Genomic DNA, 22,407 nt, shown 5'->3' with positions numbered 1-22,407 from the left:
GCAGCATGGCAATATCCACATAATTTGACTGGCAGGTAAAAGATATACATATATATAAGCTTAAATCAACTGAAAAGCAATTACACGAATTGGTTCTGTTGTCCTACTACAATGAACTGCTTTTGTTGTTGTGAAACTCTTCTACTGATTCAACAAAACAAAGTCTCATGTCACAAGGACAATTCACAATATTAGTTCACAAGGCTTAAGAAGACGCACTTTGTCTCCATGATGAAGTGAAACGTGTGATGTGAAGACTTTAATCAATTTCAGTACGACCACAGATTTTGGTCAGGCACAGTGAAGGCTGTCATTTCTTTGCAAAACATGCAAACAAATATAAACATTGTTTACACATAAAATCTTGATATTCACCCAAAAAAATGCATGTACGATACATAGCGTCAGCAGGTGCGGCACAAACATATGAATTGTCAAAACATTATCAATGCATGTTCTATTTTTCAATGAAACAAATCAAAAGCTGCTCAAATGTGATATCACAATGCAGCCTACATAAATGGGTCAGTGACTGACTAACATGTGCATCTTTATCTAACTTCACTTCTCAGAAACAAATGCACCAACTACAGCAATGACTGACTGATTACTAATATTAATGTTTGCCTTTCATGTGGACCAATCAGAAAAAGTAACACCTGAGCCTGCAGCAAGGTCCAGCCATCAAACAGACATCCTGTACTAAAGGCTTTGTGTCATAAGGAATGTCAATCATTACAACACTTAATAATCTCAGATAGAGTAACAAATCTCCACATAAACAGACAGGACAGTAACTGATCAATACTTCAGCCATCATTCCTTTTACAATGTGTTCAATCCAGCAAAAGTAAAGAGGTCTGACCATAATTAAATAACAAAAACATGATGCATTCTTTCATTTCCTGACTGATATAAGCATATACAATGTCATAATTAAAGTAGTTTCAGCGGAAGATAATGTATAGATGTTATACCAACATTAATAATCACTGGATATAAATATCAATACAATCATTCTGCCTCTGATCATCACTTCTTCACATTCTCAAAACCAAAAAACGCTTACTACATCAGTCATTCCTTATATCGAAATGTGTGTTTCAGTAAAACAATGTTCCCTTAAAAATAACCCCACCTTTCCCTTCGGACAACACAACAGAGGCCAGCTTCTTAGCTGTCTGTTGAACCACTGCCTTTATTCTTATTGCGGCTGAGAGGGAAGGTGGACTTGCTCTGTGGTTGGGTCATTTTGCTGGCCAGGTAGACAAAGGGGTCAATGAGCGTGCGACGATCCACAACCGACACTTCCCACAGGCGCACCTTCTCGTTCTTCGCCCAGTTCTGGGCATGATTAGAGTCCATTCTCCTCTCGTCCTGCTTGTCCAGCTTGTTGCCTAACACGATAATGGTCACCTAGACATCAGGATTACCAGATTAGTGTAACAACAATAAAACCTGTAGATGTGCTAAGATCAAAGACAGTGGTGTGCTTCACTACATCTGGTCTTAAATATGGTACGCTGTCCAAAGTTAATTAAATGCAAATGAACATTCAAGTAAATAATTCATAAGTTTCATCCCAGTGCATAGAGCAGAATAATCAATGTCTGTGCAAATTACTTTCTATCTTTAATCACCAGACACCTGCGTGAGACTGTAAAAGCTTCTGAGCTGTTGTAACCTGAATTCATTAAAAGTCTGATATCCCTGTGAGTCCACACTAATGTAACCTGACCCCAAAAGCAAGTGTACAGCAAGAACTGACACAATGATGACTGTTGTTGCCGTATTAATACATTTATAATGCACACTGTGATGCAGAATGTTTGGCATAGTTGTATATTGTGTATTGCATTTCACATTTATATTATTAACTTTCAACATTACCAGTTGACAGTTTTGCATTATAGCTGGTCCAAACCATAAATAAAGCTGCTAAAACTTGTATCACTGTTTTGAATGCACAGGATTTGTATCCAAAGTATTACTAAGTCAACCTTACCAAGTGCACAACTGGGTTCAGTTCTCACCTCTTTCTTGTCTCTGTGACGATCTATGTCTTTCTTAAGGGCCTCCATTCGCTTAAAGGACTCTTTGCTGTCAATGCTGTAGACGAGTACAAAGCCATCAGCAAAAGTGTAGTAATGTCGGGGAAACTCCATCCCGTCCCGGAGTCCACGGGTGTCATAGAAGCGCACCTGCTCTCGTGTGCCACGGTCAGTTTCTATGGAGCCGATGTAGATGTCCTCCAGGGTCTCCATGGGCTCTGAACCTAATAAAGGATACACAAAGACAGGCACATATGGTGTGATATGCTGCAAAGGCAACTGTGTGGGTAATTACATTTTGTAGCTTGACATGGTGTAACATTCATGTTATTTAGTGTTAAATTTACTATGATAAGCATTTGCTACTAAGTTAACATTTAATACATCAAAATGTCATCTTATCAAAGCTGTTCATCTCCCAGCGGTGTTACTAACATTATAATCTGAGAGCAGTGGTAGCCATTAGCTGGACCCAGAGATGCAGAGCGGATGAATGGAAATCATACTTTTTTTAAGTTTTACAGTTAGCAATGAATGTTTGAAACTTAATGACATCCACTTTCATAAAACCAAGCTGCCAAGAGCAACTCAATTTCCTGAGAAAGCTCAGATCCTTCAATGCGTTGGTGAACTTCTAGCAGTTTGTGGTGGTCTGGGTGTGGTAGCAGAGAATGCCAAAAGCCTAACCCTTGTTGTTACGATTTTCTTCCAACTGGCCCGCCACAGACATACTGACTTCTTACCAAAAGGTCTTTGGTGCACATAAGGCAGGTGACGTACCTGCAACATGATTGGCATACAGTAATTGTTCCAATACAGCTGTTTTTCCAACTGAAGCCTGCCCACACACGACTACTTTACAGCTTTTCCCCATGATGATTCCTCACTCCTATGTCATGAAACCTGTTGGTGGAAGAAGACACATAGATTAAACGCACAACCAAGTCAATTAACATACAATCAGTGCTGATTATAAAGCAGGTTTAAGAAGAGGTCTACTGGGCAATGGTTCAGAAGCCTGAGGAGTTGGGATCCCTGTTCTAATCTATCCATACATCAATTTTCTATACCCGGTTAATCCAACTCACGGTCAATAGGCTGGAGTCTATCCCAGCTTCCCAGTTGGGCGAAAGGCAGGGTACACCCTGGATGGGTCGCCAGTCCATCACAGGGCCAACACAGGGACAAATGAGAGAAACAACCATGCATGCTAACAATCACACCTACAGCCAATTTGGAATCACCAATAAACCTAACATGCATGTTTCTGAACTGTGGGACGAAGCTAGAGTACCCAGAGAGAACCCATGCAAGCAAACAACATGCAATATCCACACAGAAAAGCCCCATCAAGTATTCCAATCAGGAACTTTCTTTCTTTCTCACCAGCTCGTAATGACATAAAGTGATACAAGATGCTATTCTCTGTATTCCTTTGAGCTATAGTTTGAAAAAAAAATGACATGCCTAAAATTATCAATGCCAAAGCCTTTATTTGATGCAAAATAAAATAACTCATAAAATTATTGCTAACAATACACTGGGATTTCAAACCACTCCTCTTCTGCAACTATCTCCAGATCTTTGAAGACGGGAGGCTTCATTTCCAACCTCATATTTGCATCCCTCAGCATTCTCTGAGGATGGTTTTTCCAATCCAAAACGTTAACAGGATATCAATGCCGTTTTCCATTCTCTATTCTTGACCATTTAGGCTGGTTATTTTTGGATTCCTTTTCTTGTTGCGCTATCCATCCTTGCACAGGGTTCAAGGGGTTGAATATATTTCATTATATTAACCAAACATAAGCCACATCCTGTCCAAACAACCCCATGTTCATTTCATTCAACCTCAAAATCTCTTTTCGGCCAAGAGGGCATTTATAAGGCTGTGTGAGCTTTTGTGTTTCTTTCCTATGGGAGTGCTACCTGGTCACTGTTCCTACAGATAGCATATCAACATTTTGTCCTGGATCAGCCTGTATTCAGACCTGAACCAAATGCATAATATGTGGAGGACACTAATCATCAAAGTGACATATGGGGGTGAAATATAATTCCAATATCAAAGACCTGAAGATTGACTAGTAATTACCAATACCAAAAAAAAAACAAAAAAACAACAGGGAACATAAAATCACCACAAAGAGATGTAAAACAATCCAAATGAGATACAAAATTACCAAAATGTAAATAAAATTAATAGTAACAAATGCAGAATGAACACAAAAATACAATGAACGCCCACAAAAAGAGGCAATCTGAACGCATACTAACACTAAATGAAGCAGAACAAGAAACATAATACCTGACCTACAACAAATGGATCCTTGATTGGGCGAGGAAGTACGCTACTTCTGTTATTTTTCTTCACTAACTTCAAACAAATAAACATAAAATAGCATAAGGTATGTATTGACGTGCAAATATAAAAAGCCTTTACGTAGGTAAAAAGGCTGTATTTAGAAGGTTGTCAAACGAATAAGTAGCTTAGCATTAGCTCCCAAAAAGATACAGACCAACGATATAAAGCACTTAGTCGCAAATATAAAATAGACCTGACAAATAGAACTAAAAGTGCCTTCAAAGTACACATATACAAATACTTGCTACATGCTTGGTAATGTGTATTAGCTTTTAGAATGTTTTAACAAAAAGACAGAGCGTCTTCCTTACCTAACGGATCATTTCCTGTTTACAGTGTACGTAACGACTGCAGCATGAGACCCCGCCCATCCTCATTGACGGCAAAATGGCGACGGAGAACTGTGATGCTGTGAACATGGACCCTGACATGGAACTACTCAGTGACGAGGAATTAGAAAGGTGTGAGAGATGAAAGATGTGTTGTCAGCGGCAAAAACAGATACGCGATGAAGTCTCTTACTGATATGTCTAATCCAGTGCCACTGTCATGTAAATTTTCCTGTCGCACTTTTATAGCTAAATAGCGTGCTACCGCTAACTGTTTAGCTACATTTGAATAGCTTGGTCGTTCTCCACTTAGCCAGCTTTTGTACTGGATTTCTGACCTGCTTGCTGTCACACTGTAACATCTGTCAATCTGACTTAATTGCCGGACTTTAAAAGTTGGTCACATTGAAAGTTGTGCTTTCACATAATTGCCACATTCACAGAATGACATTAGCTGGTTTAATGACACCATTCACTCACTGTGTGGTCGTGATGTAAAGCTTGACAGCCCTCCAAAAAAAGTAATGGCAGTAGCTCATAGCATGGTGTCATATATTCCTGGCTCTGCTCTCCCTGCCTGCTTCACAAAATAGCTTCGTGTTAGCTTGGAATAGACACTTCTGCCCTGCTGTTTTGGCTCTTTCTATGTTTAGCTAACACAGGCCAGTTAACTCTCTTATTCATGCACTGTCATTCAAAAGTCATAGATCTAAATATGCAGCTACTTAAAAGGCATTCAGCTAAAATTTAGCAAAAATGATGCTGATAGTGATCTGTAAAAGAAACGCATACACTTGAACACCACATACCAATACATGCCATGCTCCCTCCTCAGCTTTTGTCACTTATTTCATGCTTTTCTCTCTAAGTTTACATGACTTGTTTTCTGTTCTTTTGCCCACTTCTTCACAGGGAAGCAGAGGGCTTCAAAGAGCAGGGCAACGCCTTTTATATCAAGAAGGATTACGCAGAGGCTTTCAATTATTACACCAAGGCTATTGGTAATTATTTCAAAATTATTTTGGCACTTTTCCTTTTTAATTAGCAATGGGATGATTTTCTTTTTGGCTCAGATGTAATCTATTGATTTAAATATCAGTAACTTTACTTGATCTTATTTAGATATGTGTCCGAAGAACCCAAGTTATTATGGAAACCGGGCGGCCACACTAATGATGTTGTGTCGGTACAGAGAGGCTTTAGAGGACTCCCAGCAAGCAGTACGACTAGACCAAACCTTTGTGAAGGTGGGCCGGGGAAAACAAGCCATTCCATTCTGCTAAAAGCGAAAAATTAGTCTTTTGTTGTGAAGTATTTCTATCTGTATATTGAGATACAAAAACATCTGCCTTTGAGCTTGAACCCTGCACAGTTCTTGCACAGATCTGATTGCAGTTTGCTAAATTATATAGCTGTTACCAGTTTTTAGCATAGATAAATTACAGCACGTCCTTGTTGCACTTTCATTATATTGTAGCTGTAACACAACAAAGAATTGCTTGGCATACAGTTGTAACAAAGGTGTGAATTGTTGGACATTATCACTTAAGTCTGTTAACTGTAAATCTTTTACTTGCAGGGACATCTGCGAGAGGGTAAATGCCACCTGTCTCTCGGGAATGCAATGGCAGCCAGTCGCTGTTTCCAGAGGGTTCTGGAAATGGAGCCAGATAACAGCCAGGCCCAGCAGGAGGTGAGTTGACCTCAATTTTAGAGGGCTTGATCTGACAAATTGGATATGATTATTCACTGTCAAAGAATATTTGATGAAGCAACTGCAAATAAAGCACTTACAGCTTTAAGTGGGAATCCAGTAGAGCTGCTGTTATCTGTCAATGAAACAGACAAGGGGCAAGTTTGAGGTTATTCCCACTGGTAGTGCTGCTTCCAAACGCCCAGTTTTACAAAGAGCGAGCATGGTGCTGAGGAGAGGCCAGTTACAGTTGTGATGTTACTTCTGGAAATATTCCACATTGTCACTGAATATCACAAATTCGTTTGGCAGCTAAAGAATGCAGAATCCATCCTTGAATATGAGAGAATGGCAGAGATTGGATTTGAGAAGAGAGACTTCAGGATGGTAAGATACAGTATTTTTTTGTCATGTTTTCCATTTGTATGGTTCAGTATGTCACCATAAACTGCCATGTGAAGGAAAACAAAGTGTAAGAATGCTTCGGTTGTCTTAAGGTTGTCTTTTGCATGGACCGTGCCTTGGAGGCTGCCTCAGCCTGTCACAAGTTCAAGATACTGAAAGCAGAGTGTTTAGCCCTGCTGGGGCGATACCCTGAGGCACAGTCTGTTGCCAGGTAAGAATTTAGAAAGATTCATATGAAATTATTGGACTTTTTGCCATGAGCTGATAAGACATGATCCATCAGTCAGATGCAACAAAAAAGGAGAACATTGATATGCTCATGCTTTTTAGAAGTATTAGTTTAGTCTCAAATTTGAAACCACAGCACCACATTCTAAAGTTGCCTTCAAAATGGAGATTGTCTGGTGTGATGTTCTCCTTCTATTATCGATGTTTCTGTTACACTTGATATCACTTGCTGCATGACTGCATCAGCTTTAGCAAAGCATAAATTCCAGAGTTTACCGTAGTTTTCGGATGTAAAGGGAGCAAAGGCAATTATGCAACATGTTCTGTTTTCTTGTTTCATTGATATTAATTCACTGTTTCCACTCAGTGATATTCTGAGGATGGACTCCACTAACGCAGATGCTCTGTACGTGCGCGGTCTCTGCCTCTACTATGAGGACTGCATTGATAAGGCTGTCCAGTTCTTTGTCCAGGCTTTGCGTATGGCTCCTGACCATGATAAGGCTCGGCTCGCATGTAGAGTGAGTAATTCAGCACATGAGATAGATTAGCCAAAATGTTATCTGAAGGGATGCTTGTAGTTTGACAGTAAAAAAATAAAAATAAAAAAAATACATGCTTTAAATAAAACAAAAGGGATCTGTTACTAAATTAAATGGCCAATAAAAGAAAATTTCTTAGTGCCTGCTGTGGTTGCTCTGAGTAGCTTTTAAGACCGTTTTATGTTTTGTTTTCCCAGAATGCCAAAGCACTAAAAGCCAAGAAGGAGGAAGGGAACAAGGCATTTAAGGAGGGAAACTTTGAGGCAGCTTATGAGCTGTACTCTGAGGCACTAACAATAGACCCTAATAACATCAAGACTAATGCCAAGCTGTACTGTAATAGAGCCACTGTTGGATCTAAGGTGAGCAACGTTATCTCTGTTGTCATTTTTTCCCATAATTTGGGTTGTTTAATTTGAAATGAGAATCTTCGCACACTTTTCAGCTCGTCACATTCATAGATTATCACGATCACCGGAGTTTTGGCCTGTTTTTGACAATATTGTTGCCATGCTGTGCTTTCTTCTTCAACATCAGCAGAACTAAGCTGTTATCTTTTCTCCTCATTCTCTGCTTTGGATTATCCCACTTCGCATGTTATCCTGAAAGCTGAAGAAACTAGATCAGGCCATTGAAGACTGCACAAAGGCCATTAAACTGGATGAGACCTACATCAAGGCCTATTTAAGGAGAGCACAGTGGTATGTCTAAGATTTCTAACTTCATTGGTTGTCGCATTGCAGTTTGCTTTTTGACATGGTGTTAGACAGAATCATCACTGTTATCTGCTCTTATGTTTTATTGTTTAACCAGACATTTGCACATTGTATTGCAGCTACATGGACACAGAGCAGTATGAAGAGGCAGTGAGGGACTATGAGAAGGTTTATCAGACAGAAAAGACAAAAGGTGAGAAACCGAAGGCTCTGTTCAGTGTGTCCATACTGTGTTTTTCTCTGTGCCCGGAGAAGTGCCTTAACTCACTCGCCTATAGAAAAATAGATAAAAGACCACAGCAATACTGCCTCATATATGGAGATTAAAAAAACACTCTGTGGCCACAAACAAATCAATCATATCTTATGAGCACAACTTGGGATAGACAAGCACATCGAGTTTCTTGGTTACCAGGTTGACAAGTTTGATCCATGCGATTGGTTTCCTAAAAATAAGAAAAAGTGATGATAGCAGCAGGTTTTTCAAAAGCTCAGAGGTGTTCAACTCAAAGCACTGTCTGTAAAAAGACTCTGTGTACAATATTTGTCTCTGGGCAGCTCACCCTTTTATTCTGTTTTTTTTCATTGCATAGATTTTCATTCAAATACATTTGTTGCTAATCTTTCTAGTTTAATTTTTATTCACTCTGCAGAACACAAACACCTTCTGAAAACTGCTCAGCTGGAGTTGAAGAAAAGCAAACGGAAAGATTACTACAAAGTGCTTGGGGTGGACAAGAACGCCACAGAAGATGAGATCAAGAAGGCTTACCGCAAACGGGCACTTTTACATCACCCAGGTGCTTGATTTCTGCGTGCCCTAATGCAACCATTATGTTGCCTCACAAACAGGAAAACAAACTGAGTTGAGATTCACAAACATAACGCAACATTCCTCCCCTTTAGACCGTCACAGCGGAGCTAGTCCAGAGGTGCAGAAGGAAGAGGAGAAAAAGTTTAAAGAAGTGGGTGAGGCTTTCAGCGTGCTTTCAGATGCTAAGAAGAAGTCTCGCTACGACAGCGGACAGGACCTTGAGGATGACGGCATGAACATGGGAGGTGAGCAGTGGAGCGAGCCTTGGCGTGGAACAGATTTATGAAGTGTGTCAGAAAGTTCAGTCTAACCACAAAGTTTCCTGCATTTTGTCTCCACCAGATTTTGATGCCAACAACATTTTCAAAGCATTCTTTGGAGGTCCAGGAGGTTTTAGTTTTGAAGGTAATTCGTGTTTTGTTTGAATACTAAAAACTGTAAGAAAACATGTTCGCCTGCCAGTGATTTTTGCACATTTAAGACATGTGAAGGTCAGAAAATCGTATTTTTTGTTTTATTATTTCAGCTTCTGGGCCTGGAAATTTCTTCTTCCAGTTCGGTTAAATGGAGGAAGTGTCTACCTGAACCGTTTCTACATCAGGACTTTTCAACAATGTCAACCCCTCAACCCACCATCTGTATTTAATGACTGACTGCAAGTCAGATTCCTGTCTATGCCATTGACTGAATGAATGCAACCCAATGACCACACGCAGCGAATGATTTAATGCTGATTATAGCAAGGACGCCAGGATGGCTCAGATTGATTAGTGTTACTGGTTTTGGATTTGGTTTTCTTCCCTGCAGAATGAAACAAACTTGAAAATCAGTAATGGCTAGCAACACTGGTCCAAATACTCTGGATTTTTGATGTAGGAGAAATTGTGCAGCTATTGTATCAGAGCTTTTAGGGAGTAAGTGCCATCCTTGGGGAAACTCTTGAGATGCAACTGCGCATCGAGCAAGCTTTTACCCTGCTCATCTCAACTTACTGCTGAGAAAGTATTCTCTGCATGAAAGTTAGTAGCTTGATTAGTGGTTTCAGAGGGAAATCACTGAGCAAGTCGCACCTCCCCCCCTTTTGAAGAATCTGTCGGACAGACGGTGGGCTGCTACAAATTCGCACTGAAAACTGCCTCCTTGTCTTAGCCTGTGGGAGCACTCAATAATTTTTTTAAGCCAATAACAGCTGGAACCTAAACCTTCACATACAGCACAGCCAGAGCACAGTAGAAAGATGGCAGTGGAGACAGCTGTGCAAAGTCACCCTCCCGCTTGTCGTCACCGGTTTGATGTTGCCATTCACAGATTTGCTGCGTTGTACATTTTACTGGAATGTAAAGTGTTGATTTGTGATGTTAGTTGATATTTTTTCCATTTTTTTATTTTCAAATGTATATTTATTGTAAGTTTGCTGTCTTTTGAAACATTCAGCGTAAGATGAAGACACTCTTCTGTTTGAAAAGGCAAATATGATGAGCATTTCTGGAGGGGAAAAAAAAACAAAAGACAGGAACTTGATCAATTTGCTTGGTCTGCATGAACTGTTGTGCTAAAATTAACTGTGCTGTTTGTGTGTTGCCTGACTGTGATGACAGTCCTCAAGGGTGTCCTCATCTTTGCTCTCAGTTTTTGCTATTTCTGGTGAAACCATCCTCTCTTTATCCTTGAAAAGTACCAGCTCAATAAAGTTGGCATTCTTTGGGTTTCCCCGACATTGTTTTCTTTCTTTCTTTTTAGCAGCATAAATTACTGGCATATGTTTACTGTTTATATGTTTCTTTATTTACTAAAAAGGGTCATTTGATAATAAGGGTATTAAGAACAAATGCCCTGGAAAGTCGAGTATTGAGGTTATAGTGGTGCAAGAAATGGCCGGAAGGGGGCGCATTTTCTTTCTGGTTTGTTGGTTTGGTTGCTAGGATACCAGTTAACGGAAGGTTCTTGTGCTCTGAACGGTTAGTTTTTACTGAAAGTCTATTTACAGATATAACCGGTTTAAAGTGATAAAAAATAAAAATGTCAGACATAGATGAAGATCTCAAAGGTCAAAAGTCACAGGGTGCATTCTTAGCTTTGGTGGCAGAGGGGGACTGGCTTTTAATTCAAGGAGAGTTCAAAAAAGCGATAAACAGCTTCACAACGGTAAGTGCCGAGTGTGGCTGGGCACGTTTAACGTTGTCCTGGTTCATTACGTTACCTTTTTAACTGCTTCAGTCACATGCTTTTTGGTCTTTGTTTAGGCGCTGTCTTTACACCCTGACGATGAGAAATGCTTCGTTCGTCGATCCAAATGTTACATGAAGATAGGCCAGTTTGAGAGCGCTTTAAAAGATGCTGAAGCTTCACTCAAAGGCGACAAGTCCTTTTTCGAGGTGAATGTATGTTTGTGTTATAGTACAACTCTTTATTAGAGTTTCTCGTATACAATTCAATGGTTTGTTTTTTTGTCATCGTCAGGGGTTGTATCAGAAGGCAGAGGCTTTATACTACATGGGGGAATTTGAATTCGCTCTGGTGTTTTACCACAGAGCACAAAAGATTCGTCCGCAAGTGCAAGGGGTCAGACTGGGCATCCAGAAAGCACAAGAGGCTATAGAAAACGCTGTCGGTTGTAAGTGATTCGTAAAGATATTTTGTGCATTTCACCTGCAGTCTCCATTTTACTAAAAATCTGGAGCGCTTGAACTTTTCTGCCATCCTACAGGCCCTTCCTCTGTCAAACTAGAAGTAAAGGGAGACCTATCATTCCTAAAAGAAGAAGAGGAGGTGAGTCAACTAGATCAACTGGAACACAAAAACCACTGACCTGATATTTTATGTCTCCATTGTGCCACCAAAACAGTTTGAGCTGTTAGACCTCACAAGACGTCTGAAGCTATCCTGTGAAATAGAGCACAATGAGGTCACGGCAGATCCTTTCAGTCCAAAGTGGGGCCGACATAAATCCTACTTGTGTTTGTTTCATTTTTTTAAGAACAGCTCTCTTAAGAACAGACTATTTTGGCTATATCGCAGGGAACTGAAAGAGGCCAGTGACACTGGGTACTGCCATAAAGAAGTGTGTTTGGTCTGCAACAGTGTTGTAATCAAGCAGAAAAATGCTTCTGTCATCACTCTGCCTCTAATTATTTTCTACCACAGTGAGGAGGACTCCTGTCATTTCTTCCCCAAGTAAACAAAGCCCTTGGCTGCTGGGGCCGCAAAGAATCGGGATCCATCAGAACAAGTTACCTTCTTTTATGGCTCTGTGGTCCAGTTCCGATGTTCACATGTCTGTTACAGATGGTTTGAGTGAAGGACAGGCGTCTGCATGGATACACTCACCTGTCTGCATCACTGCTGCACAAAGCTCCAAAGCACTGTGTGTTCACACCGTCGATGTTTTGATTCATTTGTGCTCCAGTAGCTTTTCTGTGGGATCAGAACACATGAGCCAGCCTTCACTCCATGTCAGCGACACTTGGGCACAGATTTCCCTGTTATGGGTTTATTTGATGTCCTCTCTAAGACATTTTTTTGTGCTTCCAACACACCAGCCTCAGGAACTGACCATTCACTTAGTGACAAAGATATCCAACGCTGTAACGACACCATCAGTTTTAATTCCCGTCACCTGTCAGTGGTTTCACTGTTATCGCTGATCGGTGGAAGTACATTTAGAGACACGAATTTCTTGTGCGTGTATCTTGCTAATGAAGTTTTACGAGACTTTACAGTTCATTTGATACAATGTTTAACTCTTCCTCTTTGTTTGTGAATGCGTAACTGGTACAACAAACACAGCCGATCGCCGTTATTCAGAAACTGACAAAGGAGAAAACACATCGGACTCAGAAGATCCCAAAGAGTGAAACCATAACCAAACAGTTGTTGGGCGAGTTTTACAGTGACAAGAAATTTCTAGAAGATCTGATGAAAGATGAAGGTACAACATTTTTCATGTATGCTTTTGTCCATAGATCCTAAATGCAGTATTAGTCACTGACTTCACACATACACTGTTTCTCCTCTAGTCCTTACTGTTCTGTGTTTATTCAGAACCCAGGAATATGTTTTCATTTCACTTTTGATGCCCTCATTTTTAAAGCTGCTTTGCATTGATCTGCAGACTTGTTAAAAGGTCAGACAAAGTGTGGAGAGCAACTCCAGGACATCATTCAGAGCTGCCTCACATCACTTGACACTTGCACTGAGCTCTGGAATCAAGAGAATCCAATCTCTCCTCCCAAAAGGAACCGTCAGCACATGCACCAGAAATATGGCGCGCCCTCTGAACCTGCTCAGTTTCTGCTGAAGAGCCTTGATGATATAGACGCAGGTAAGATCAGCTCCTGGCTAAACACGTAGCTTCCTTCCTTCCTTTCTTTTCTTTTAGAACATTTAGATATTTTTTTATTTGTTTGTTTTTCACCTTAGAGCTGACTTCTGGAAATGCAGAAGGTAGTCTCAAGAAGGCCGAGGAAGTCATGAGAAAAGTGCAGAGGTGGTCGGAGAAAGAGGTTCCCAATAAAAAAGAGCTCTTGGGCAGCCTGCATAGTTGCATTGGAAATGCTTTGTTTGACCTGGGAGACCTGGACAAAGCATTAGAGCATCATCAGAAAGACCTGGAGTTGGCTAAACAGTGGTGAGATAAAAAGAAACCCTGCAGATGCCGTGAAAGTGTGTTATAAAAGGAGACCTAATGTTCAGCAATCTTTCTTACTGACAGCAAACTTCCAGAAGCAATGTCCAGGGCTCTGGACAACATGGGCCGAACCTCTGTCGGGATTGGACAGTTTGCACAGGCCATTGAGTTGTACGTAAATAACAAACTATCACCCACATGTGTGAAGCAGAAAATATTTCCACTCTCAGAGTAACTTTGATGGCAATCTTTACAAGTTACGTCTCTGTTTTTGTGTGCGTTTCACAATGAGCTGTGCCCATAAAAGATGTATTGATTCATCTTCCTTCTTTACTCACAAATCAGCTGGGAAAAAAAGCTTCCTATGACCCGCGATGGTTTGGAGAAGACCTGGCTGCTCCATGAGATTGGCTGTTGTTACCTGGAGCTTAATCACCATGAACAAGCCAGAGACTACGGCCTCCGTTCTGTTGCTGCAGCTGAGGAAATCGCCGATGAGAAGTGGCAGATAAATGCCAACGTTTTGGTGGCACAGTCACAATGTAATTGTTTGTTTTTTTTTATCAGAAAACTTATGGTTGTTAGAGATTTGCACGCTCAATGTTTCACAGTTTCACCTATTTAGGGCACCATGGCTGTTATTGTACTTTTTTTTTTATCTGATCTCACCTATATTTACCTTCTTTGGTTTTTTTCAGTGAAGCTTGGAAACTTTGAATCATCCGTGTCCCACTTTGAGAAAGCGTTGACCCATGCTAGACTTCAAGAAGATGACTCTGCCCTAAATGCCATCCAGAAGGTTCCCTCTGTTATTATTTGCCTCCGTCTGCTTTCTTTTTGTGCTCTTTTTATTGACATTTTATAATTCTAACAATTGTTATTTTTGACTTGCAGGCTCTTGATGAAGTAAAGCAAGACCTACAACACTGAGGATGCCTTCAGTCAATGCCTGTGGTTTAGAGGGCGGCATGAGAGAAGACCAGAGGAGGAACAATCAGTGCTCAACTCCTCTTTTTGTATGAACTGCTCAAGGCTTGTTCATCTAAATGAAGCCTAGATCAAAACAGGATCTTTTGTTGTGCTTTTATGTCACCAAACTGATGTGAGACAGATTGGAGACATGGGTCTCTCACTATTACAGCCAGTAGTTAATAGTGCTGAAGTTGTGTTCCCTGAGGGACACAAATATTTATATGAGGAGGTACTTAAAAGCCAAATCTCTGGATTTTATTGGGGGAACTATAAATATTTTCTTTCTTTAGTGTTTCCATAAAAAGTCCTTTGTAGTAAATTATGATTTTATAGAATTGTTTCTAAATAACAACTGCCTTTATTATTATTATTATTATCCTTCATATTTTCCATCGCAGTCAGACTCTACTTGAAGCTGATTTTTTTTTGTTTTGCTCTTTCAAAGTTTGTTGAAGAACTGAACTACTATTGTCTGCAAAACACATCTGAACAGGCAAAAAAATGGGGAATTTTACTGATGATTGTGCCAGCTGTGATCTCCCTTTGCAGTCCAGTTTCAGGTGTAACTTGGTGGAGGGAACTTCCCCCTGTGCCAGCTCTGTGTCATCCGGCATATATGGTGTGATTTACATACAGATCACAGCTTTCTGTGAAGTCTCCTGTTAGTGTTTGCACATAAGAGTGGAGATTCACTGTTCTATCTGTCACCGCCCCGTCTGAATCACATAGAATCTTTTATTTTTATGACTAAAAATCTATTTCAATAAGACGAGTTTGTGTACTGCATCTTCTGGAACTCAAAAAGGTCAACACTGAATTACCTGTGTTTATACAAAGAAGCCTTGTCCTTTGTGTCAGAGGTAGACTTTTATTGATAAGAGTGTCAGCGTTCGTCTCTCACAGCAATTTAAACTTTGCATATGAGATAACAGCCTTTTCATGCCAATACAGAACAGAAATGCAATGTGAGCATCTTTGTAGATATTCAGCTATGAATCAAACTGAAAAAGATGTAAACTAGCACAAAAAAACCCAGTTTTATTACTACTTTTTTTTAATTAAAACATGCTTTGGAGCACATTTCAGCAGCTCCCAAAAAGATGATAAAACTTACTATCATTTGAGATAAAAACATGGTTTTTAATGCTGGAGGTGGTGGGGCAATTATGCCATAAAAACTGGGTAGGTAAACTAACAGTATACATGGGAGTGACATAAATAAATTGGCTACCTGAGCTTCCACTTCATCTCCGCTACATTTAAGGAAGAAATATTGTACTTCCTACTCCAAAACAGTTTTTTGAAAGCTTTTGTTCTTTAGTGCTCAGACCAGCAGTTTCCAGCCTAACATCATGTTGTTTCTAATCTGAGTCACATCTCCAACCACTGACATTTTCCTCATAACTTTTTATATAATTTAGTTCCAACAAATGTGTAAATGACCCAGTATTTTGTCAAAAAAAATCGGAACATGTTTGTATTGAAACTTTTATTTCTGCCTTTTCTCTTTAATTGGCCTTCATATCTGAACCCCTTACATTGGTCTGATGTCCCTGGAAAAGATACAGTTTACAACACTAACATGTAGACTTTTTAAGTTGCAAATGATCATTTTTACATTCCTGTGTAGTTACTTTTATCAACGTAACACCTCTGAACACCTTTTCCCACTACTGTGGCCCTATAACTTGTATAAATATGAACTGTCTGTTGCCTCTGGCTGTTTGTTTTGTTTTATTGTTGCTTTTGTCACCTAGAAAAAAAAAATCTTTAAAACTACCAAATACAGACTCTGTATATAAAGTTGCGTGAAAATTGACTGACGCAAAAATTAAATTAAAAGGAAAAATAAAAATAATAAAAAGAGGCTCCTTCTCCTGTGTTGTCCTTCCACTCCTCAGGGGCGTGTCCGTGGCCACGCCCAAATGCGCGTTCCCGGGACTTTCCGTTCCTTTTTTTTTCCCCCTCCTTGAAGAGAGGAGTGGGTTCGTGTCCGTGCCCAGGACTGCCTTGTCATTGTATTCAGAGGGAAACGCGTGGTCAGCAGCCGCAGCATCAGCTCCACTGCAGCGTAACTGGTAAGCTGGCATTTTTTTTTTTAGCACACCGTTCAAACACTGTGTCACAGCTGTTTTTTTATGCACACACCGTTTAGATTAAGTTGTCCGGGTAGCACATACTGGCTTGTTTACACGTCGCTGTTCAAACTCGGTGGTGTGGCGAAGGATGTTGAAGCCAAATTGACCAACTGTCTGCCAGGGGCTAAATTGTTTTTTTTTGTTTTTTGTCTGGCGTGCTAACGTTAGGTGCACGCCACTCCCCGCCTGACTAAAATGTGTACTTAGTAATGTTTAGCATTTTAACTAGCGATTTTCTTTGTTTAAAAAAAAAAAGCATTTTAGTCCGCTTGCATTCGGCCGTCGAGATTTAATGTGACAAATGTAAAAAATAGTTAAGAAAACGTGTTGTGCATTTGGTTAATAAAAAAACAAAAAACTTACTTCTAACAAAATAACTACCAACATTTATTGCTACTATCCCTAAACCACGAAGGAGGTGAAGATTTTTGTATGTTGAGAGCTCAGTTTCCCAGATGAGTCTCGGTTGTATTAACTGGAAAACACGGGGATTAATACAGGGCAGTTTCTTTGTTTTCACTTGAGTTGTCTTTTAAGCTCTTCCTCTTTTCTTGTATGTGACACAATATGGCTTCACACAGCTGTTAGACTGCGTTTAGTGTCGCGTGTTAACATTAGGCAAAATAACCTGCCACATGGCGGAGGCCGCTGTAATCATTAACCATTTTCTCAACAATCCTTTGTCAGTTTGCTGGTAAGGTTTGAGGTAGCTTATTTTCCCCCTGCACAGTCGAGCTTCTGTCTTTCTTTACCATTGATCTTCTGGATTGCTGTGTCAGTCCTGAACTCAAATTAGGATTTGAAGGAGGAGAACGATGACTATATTTTGCCTTTGCACTCACACAATCTTAAAAAGGCGAGCTAATGCATGCAGCTCACATCCAAACGACCCCACTCGTAAATCTTGGATGTTGAGTAACTTCCCCATTTGAGACGTTACAACCACAATCCAGACAGAAGTATTTGATTTTTGGCAGCTGTAAGAGCATACAGCCTTAAAAATACTGTCAGAAGTGACGCTATTCATGTTGAAAATGAAAAGGATTCGTTTAACTTTTGTCACACTGCGCTATTTCTAAAAATGTCTCCATGTAGAACTATTTCAGTCACGTTTTATTGAGATATCGTGTAGCACAGATTCTACACATAGAGTGTGATGCCTTTCTTTAGCAATTCCTTTTGTAAGGAATAAACTACTTTCCATTGAATCGTTTCTTTTTAATTGTGTTTAAGGTACATGGTGGTGGGTGTGCAAAGTTGGACTTTAAACCAGGCATGGATACTGACAAAAGTGAGGTTTTAGATGCGTCAGCGCCTCCGCAGGAAGAGGAGACTGTAATGGAAAAAGGGGGAAAAGTGGAGACACCAGAAGAATCCACAGAGCCTGAGAATCCTCCAGCTGCTGTGGAAGAGACTGAGCAGCTGGCAGTGAATGGCAATGCAACAGAAGTGGTAAGCATGAAAGAAACAGAAGAGTTGCCTGTGGCAGAAGTTGTGGTGCAGGAAAATACAGAAATTATGGCTGAGGACAGCTTGGAAAAATCAGACGTGGAATCGGTACCCTGTGCTGTGGCACAGCTAGAACCAGATGAGTCATCTGAAAAGGTCTCTGACCCAGTTGCAGCTGTAGATGCAGAACCACAAAACGCTGAACAGCAGCCTGTGCCAGAGAATAACCCAGAGCCTTTGCAGACTAATCTGGCAGAGGTCACCCCTGAACCAGAGCCAGAGAAATTGGCAGAATCGATTCCAGAAACTGAACGACAAGAGCAAACGCCACCTGTACCTGCTGCGGTCCAGCAGCCTGCCGATACACAGCCATCCACCCAGGAGGAAAAGGTGTCAGAAAAAGTGGAGGCTGAGAAAGAACTTCAGACTACAATGGAGCCTGAAGCAGCAGAAACTGTGCAAGTGACCGAAGTTTCCACAGAAAAGCCAGCAGAGAAGGGGGCATCAGTGGACATTAGAAGTGGAGACACTGCACAGGATGAGAGCAAAGTTGAGTCTGAGTCTGCTGCCCCGAAAGGAGCTGAGTCAGCAGTGGAAGCTGAGAGTGTTAAGTCGGAGCAGAAAGAAGAGCCCGAGCCCCAAAAGGAGGAAGATGTTGTTCCTGCAACTGGATCCCTATCCTTTGCCCTTTTAGAAAGGGAGCCGACCAAAGATGCCCTGCGAATCTCTCGCAGCCTTGTTGTCCTCAGAGGCCTTCCAGGAAGCGGTAAAAGCTTCCTGGCACGTGCCATCGCTGACTCCTTCAAAGACCAGTGCTGTGTCATCTGCGCCGATGACCATGGTATAAAGCCGGAAAACCCAGAATCATCTGCGGATGGGTACAAGGCTCTGGATGAGGCTGTGGTTACCCGCTGCCGTGAAGCGACGGCTTCCTCTGTGCTTATAGTGGTGGATGACACCAACCACACCCACGATCGGCTGGCCCGCCTGGGGGAGATTGCCGAAGAACACCGTTTCCTTGCCATCTTTTTGGAGCCACTGACTGAATGGGGCAGAGATGTAGCTCAGCTAAAGAAGAAGACAAAGCGTGGACTAGAGGAGGCACAGTTGGAGGCAATAAAAAGCCCACTCGTGGAAACGTCCCTTCCTCTTTACTTTGGCTGGTTTCTTCTGTCCTCAGTGGAGGACAAAGTACGCTGCACATCAATGGACTTCCTGAAAACGCTGGACACCTTGGATGCCTTCAAGAAACACATGATTGACTGTGAGTTTTATCTCCTCAAATTGTTAAAAACTTTTTTTTTTTTTTTTCACAAAGTGAAAAACTGATCTTCTACTTTGATTATAGTCACGGGAAAAGCTGAGAAGGAAGTGGACCTGGAGCAGTACTTCAAGTCCAAAGGAATCCTCCACTGCACAACGAAATTCTGCAACTATGGAGAAGCTGAGGGTGCCAAAGAGTATGCGCAGAATCCTGTAAGAAAACATTTGCTCACTTTTTTTAGTTGTCACGATTAAAATCTCGGTATTTGTTAATCTTGTTATATTTCTGCTCCCCCCCCACAGGCTGTCAAAAATTCTTATAGTTCCACGTTCGAGCTGTTGCTGACAGCTCTCTTTGTCACCCCTCGCACTGTTGGAGCCAGAGTGTCCCTTACTGAAGAGCAACTTCTGCTTTGGCCAGCTGATGCGGAAAAGCAGGGAGAGTCTGCCCTCCCCGCAGCCGCCTCCCTCCCCCTGGGAAGCCGCGCCCATGTTACTCTGGGCTGTGCCGAGGGTGTTGAACCGGTTCAGACGGGTGTGGATCTGCTCCAAATCCTGGCTCTGCCGCAGGAAGGCCAGCAGGGGGAGGTGGTGGAGGAGATGGAGCTCGGCTCGCTGACCTATTATGGTGAAGGAAGGTGGCTGCTTGCCCTCAGAGAGCCCATTAGGGCCCCGGCCTGCTTCTCCAGCTTCTACGGGCCTAGGCAGCTCGAGCCGACCAAGAAAGAGCCCGAGAAGAAAAAGAAGCAGAAATGCAACATATTGTAGATGCAGAAAATGAGGGAAGTGTGGTCTGAGTTAAAAGTTAGGCTTACTTTGTGCAAGGTTTGTGTGTTTGTGCCGTATTTAGGGTTTCATTTATACCCACCCTAAATCCACAAGCTGTGTGCCTTTTCTTTTCTTTTTCTAAACGTTGATTTGCACCACAACCCGAGATGCCTTCAGCTGAGTTAGGCTTGTCGTCAAAATGTTTCAGTATTTTGTTCTGCGCATCATCGCCAGAGTTGAATTACCTGGAAGTTTGCTGAGGTCTTGTTAGCTGCAGTTCTGCGTAGTATAGCCTCCTCACATAGATCCACCCTTCATTCTAACCTTAGATTTGTACGCCAGTGTTTCTCTGTATCGGATATGATAAACTACGTTTTCACTGCATGCATCTGTGGGTATTTGTAGTGACGTGTTAATACATTACTAATCTTACAAAAGTAGCTCTGCCTCTGTAGTTTGGGATCTCCTTCTGCATAGTTCGAAGTTTACACAATACTATGATATTTCTGTGTATCTGTTTGTGCAGCCTAGAAAGTAATTGTGATAGCATATGAGCCAAAGTAACCTATTTAAGTGTATTAGAGTGAAGGTCGTTTATAGAGATCCTTCCTTTTGAAATCTTTGCATTGTGCATAGTTTTAAAGGGAGCATGCTGATGAATTTGGCATTTATTTCAGCAGCTTGCACTTAGTTCTTATGACATGCTGTGAATCAAAGATCTTGTTTTGCAATCTTTTCTACTGCGCAATCCTCTTTGAAAAGCACTTCGTGTTCTACATTTCAATTCGTATCCTTTGTGACTGTAATTTTTGAAGGGAGAACCCACTCTGTGTAGCTCTTATGAATCACTATTTTTGCACTTGTTTTGTACACTTAATAAAGAAAGAACATGCTTTGCTCCTGTAACCTTCTGTCTTAGTGCTGTTTATGTACTTTCACCAGCACTTGCTGTGGTGTTCGAACAGCTTTGACACCTTTGCATATGGCTGTTTTCTCACAGCTCGTAGTTGTAGTTGAGGGGGTTGGCCAGCAGAGGGGGTGACTTGACCTGTGATGCTGAAGAAAGATACTGATGGGGTTTGTGATAAGGTGTCAACTAACCTCAAATAGCCTCCTTATGTCTTTCAACATGTGTTCAGCAAATACTTGCACAACTTCTAAAGGTTTTAGACTGAATAGATTGCACAACTTGATATCTCCTCAGCTTGGCCTTGCATAAGTAGCAGGAGCCTTTATCATTGACTAATCAACCAGTTTTGCCTGTGATGAAGCCAAGATGTGATATCAGCAATTCGCACAACTGTTACACAAGTGAGCCTCAGAAGAATCTGTTTTCCATTACAAATTCAAGCGTGCTAACACTGTCTATATGAGCTGTATGTGTGGGGGTGGGATTTATTCATCAAAAACACATGCAAAAGGTTTGCAGAAACTTAAAACTTTTTGTATTGAACATACAAAAGTTACTAAGTTAGAAAAAGAGGATGCTGTGAAACTTTGCACCAGCATGGTTGAGGTAGGACTGTATCTCATATGGTATGACAGGTGCACCTATCCTAAGGTCAAGGATATGACAGACGGCACACCTGGTGCTCTGTGAAATGCAGTTCACCTCACAATTCAGACATACAAGTGAAGGATCAAATGTTGCCTCATTGGCTGCTGGGCACATAATGGGCTATGACAACCAATCAACATCAAGGGTGGATTATTCCCTTGTTTTTTCCATGAGAGGGTGTGTGTGAGCTTTGTGTGGAGACTGATGATGCCTTCAGGGACAAATTTGAATATCTTCTGTCAATGTTCAGCAGTCTCTCCTGTCAGTTATATTGATTGAAAATAATAATAATGAAGTCAGTCATCAGTATGGCTAATTTGACTTAAGTGAAAGAGACGATGTTGCACACCAAACTCCAACGTCACTAAACACTGAATCGATTCAAAATGTTTTTGGATCTGGACTTTCTTTTCAAAATGGCAGGCCTTTCATTGTTCTCATTTTAAGTCATGAAGAAAGTGTATTCATTGGAGTTATTTTTTTTTTTTT

At 41.1% G+C, this 22,407-nt stretch overlaps 4 protein-coding genes across 5 annotated transcripts; 3 read left to right on the top strand and 1 right to left on the bottom strand.

The window, feature by feature from the left end:
* Window positions 1-232: 232 nt before the first annotated feature.
* nkiras2 (NFKB inhibitor interacting Ras-like 2) lies at window positions 233-4,771 on the bottom strand. 2 transcript variants are annotated; one of them, XM_072369798.1, is made up of 4 exons: window positions 4,728-4,771; window positions 2,832-2,954; window positions 2,034-2,275; window positions 233-1,416 (listed from the first exon to the last, which is right to left on the bottom strand). In XM_072369798.1, exons 2-4 carry the CDS (start codon window positions 2,923-2,925, stop codon window positions 1,174-1,176), a joined length of 579 nt encoding a protein of 192 aa, XP_072225899.1. In that variant the 5' UTR covers window positions 2,926-2,954; window positions 4,728-4,771; the 3' UTR covers window positions 233-1,173. The 2 variants fall into 2 exon arrangements, with proteins under 2 accessions (XP_072225899.1, XP_072225900.1); XM_072369799.1 differs by lacking the exon at window positions 4,728-4,771 and adding an exon at window positions 4,365-4,387.
* On the top strand, window positions 4,769-10,858 carry dnajc7 (DnaJ (Hsp40) homolog, subfamily C, member 7). Its single transcript, XM_072369797.1, has 14 exons — window positions 4,769-4,877; window positions 5,658-5,746; window positions 5,868-5,992; window positions 6,325-6,438; window positions 6,751-6,825; window positions 6,936-7,054; window positions 7,439-7,592; window positions 7,811-7,975; window positions 8,223-8,314; window positions 8,449-8,522; window positions 8,983-9,129; window positions 9,236-9,388; window positions 9,486-9,548; window positions 9,670-10,858. The coding sequence occupies exons 1-14, from the start codon at window positions 4,804-4,806 to the stop codon at window positions 9,705-9,707; spliced, it is 1,482 nt and encodes a 493-aa protein (XP_072225898.1). The 5' UTR covers window positions 4,769-4,803; the 3' UTR covers window positions 9,708-10,858.
* Window positions 10,859-11,119: 261 nt separating this feature from the next.
* On the top strand, window positions 11,120-16,487 carry odad4 (outer dynein arm docking complex subunit 4). The gene is made up of 11 exons (XM_072368751.1): window positions 11,120-11,288; window positions 11,387-11,518; window positions 11,604-11,757; window positions 11,851-11,912; window positions 12,930-13,071; window positions 13,255-13,464; window positions 13,563-13,770; window positions 13,855-13,941; window positions 14,116-14,312; window positions 14,469-14,569; window positions 14,665-16,487. The coding sequence occupies exons 1-11, from the start codon at window positions 11,163-11,165 to the stop codon at window positions 14,698-14,700; spliced, it is 1,455 nt and encodes a 484-aa protein (XP_072224852.1). The 5' UTR covers window positions 11,120-11,162; the 3' UTR covers window positions 14,701-16,487.
* Window positions 16,488-16,686: 199 nt separating this feature from the next.
* Window positions 16,687-21,266, top strand: cnp (2',3'-cyclic nucleotide 3' phosphodiesterase). Its single transcript, XM_072368119.1, has 4 exons — window positions 16,687-16,820; window positions 18,114-19,593; window positions 19,678-19,805; window positions 19,896-21,266. Exons 2-4 carry the CDS (start codon window positions 18,156-18,158, stop codon window positions 20,358-20,360), a joined length of 2,031 nt encoding a protein of 676 aa, XP_072224220.1. The 5' UTR covers window positions 16,687-16,820; window positions 18,114-18,155; the 3' UTR covers window positions 20,361-21,266.
* Window positions 21,267-22,407: the final 1,141 nt, after the last annotated feature.

This window comes from Leuresthes tenuis, unplaced genomic scaffold (genome assembly GCF_036924035.1).
Source record: "Leuresthes tenuis unplaced genomic scaffold, fLeuTen1.0.hap1 SCAF_17, whole genome shotgun sequence".
In the NCBI taxonomy this organism is placed as follows: domain Eukaryota; kingdom Metazoa; phylum Chordata; class Actinopteri; order Atheriniformes; family Atherinopsidae; genus Leuresthes; species Leuresthes tenuis.
The sequence above is the reverse complement of the archived record's forward strand: the minus strand, read 5'-3'. Positions and strand labels throughout refer to the sequence as shown.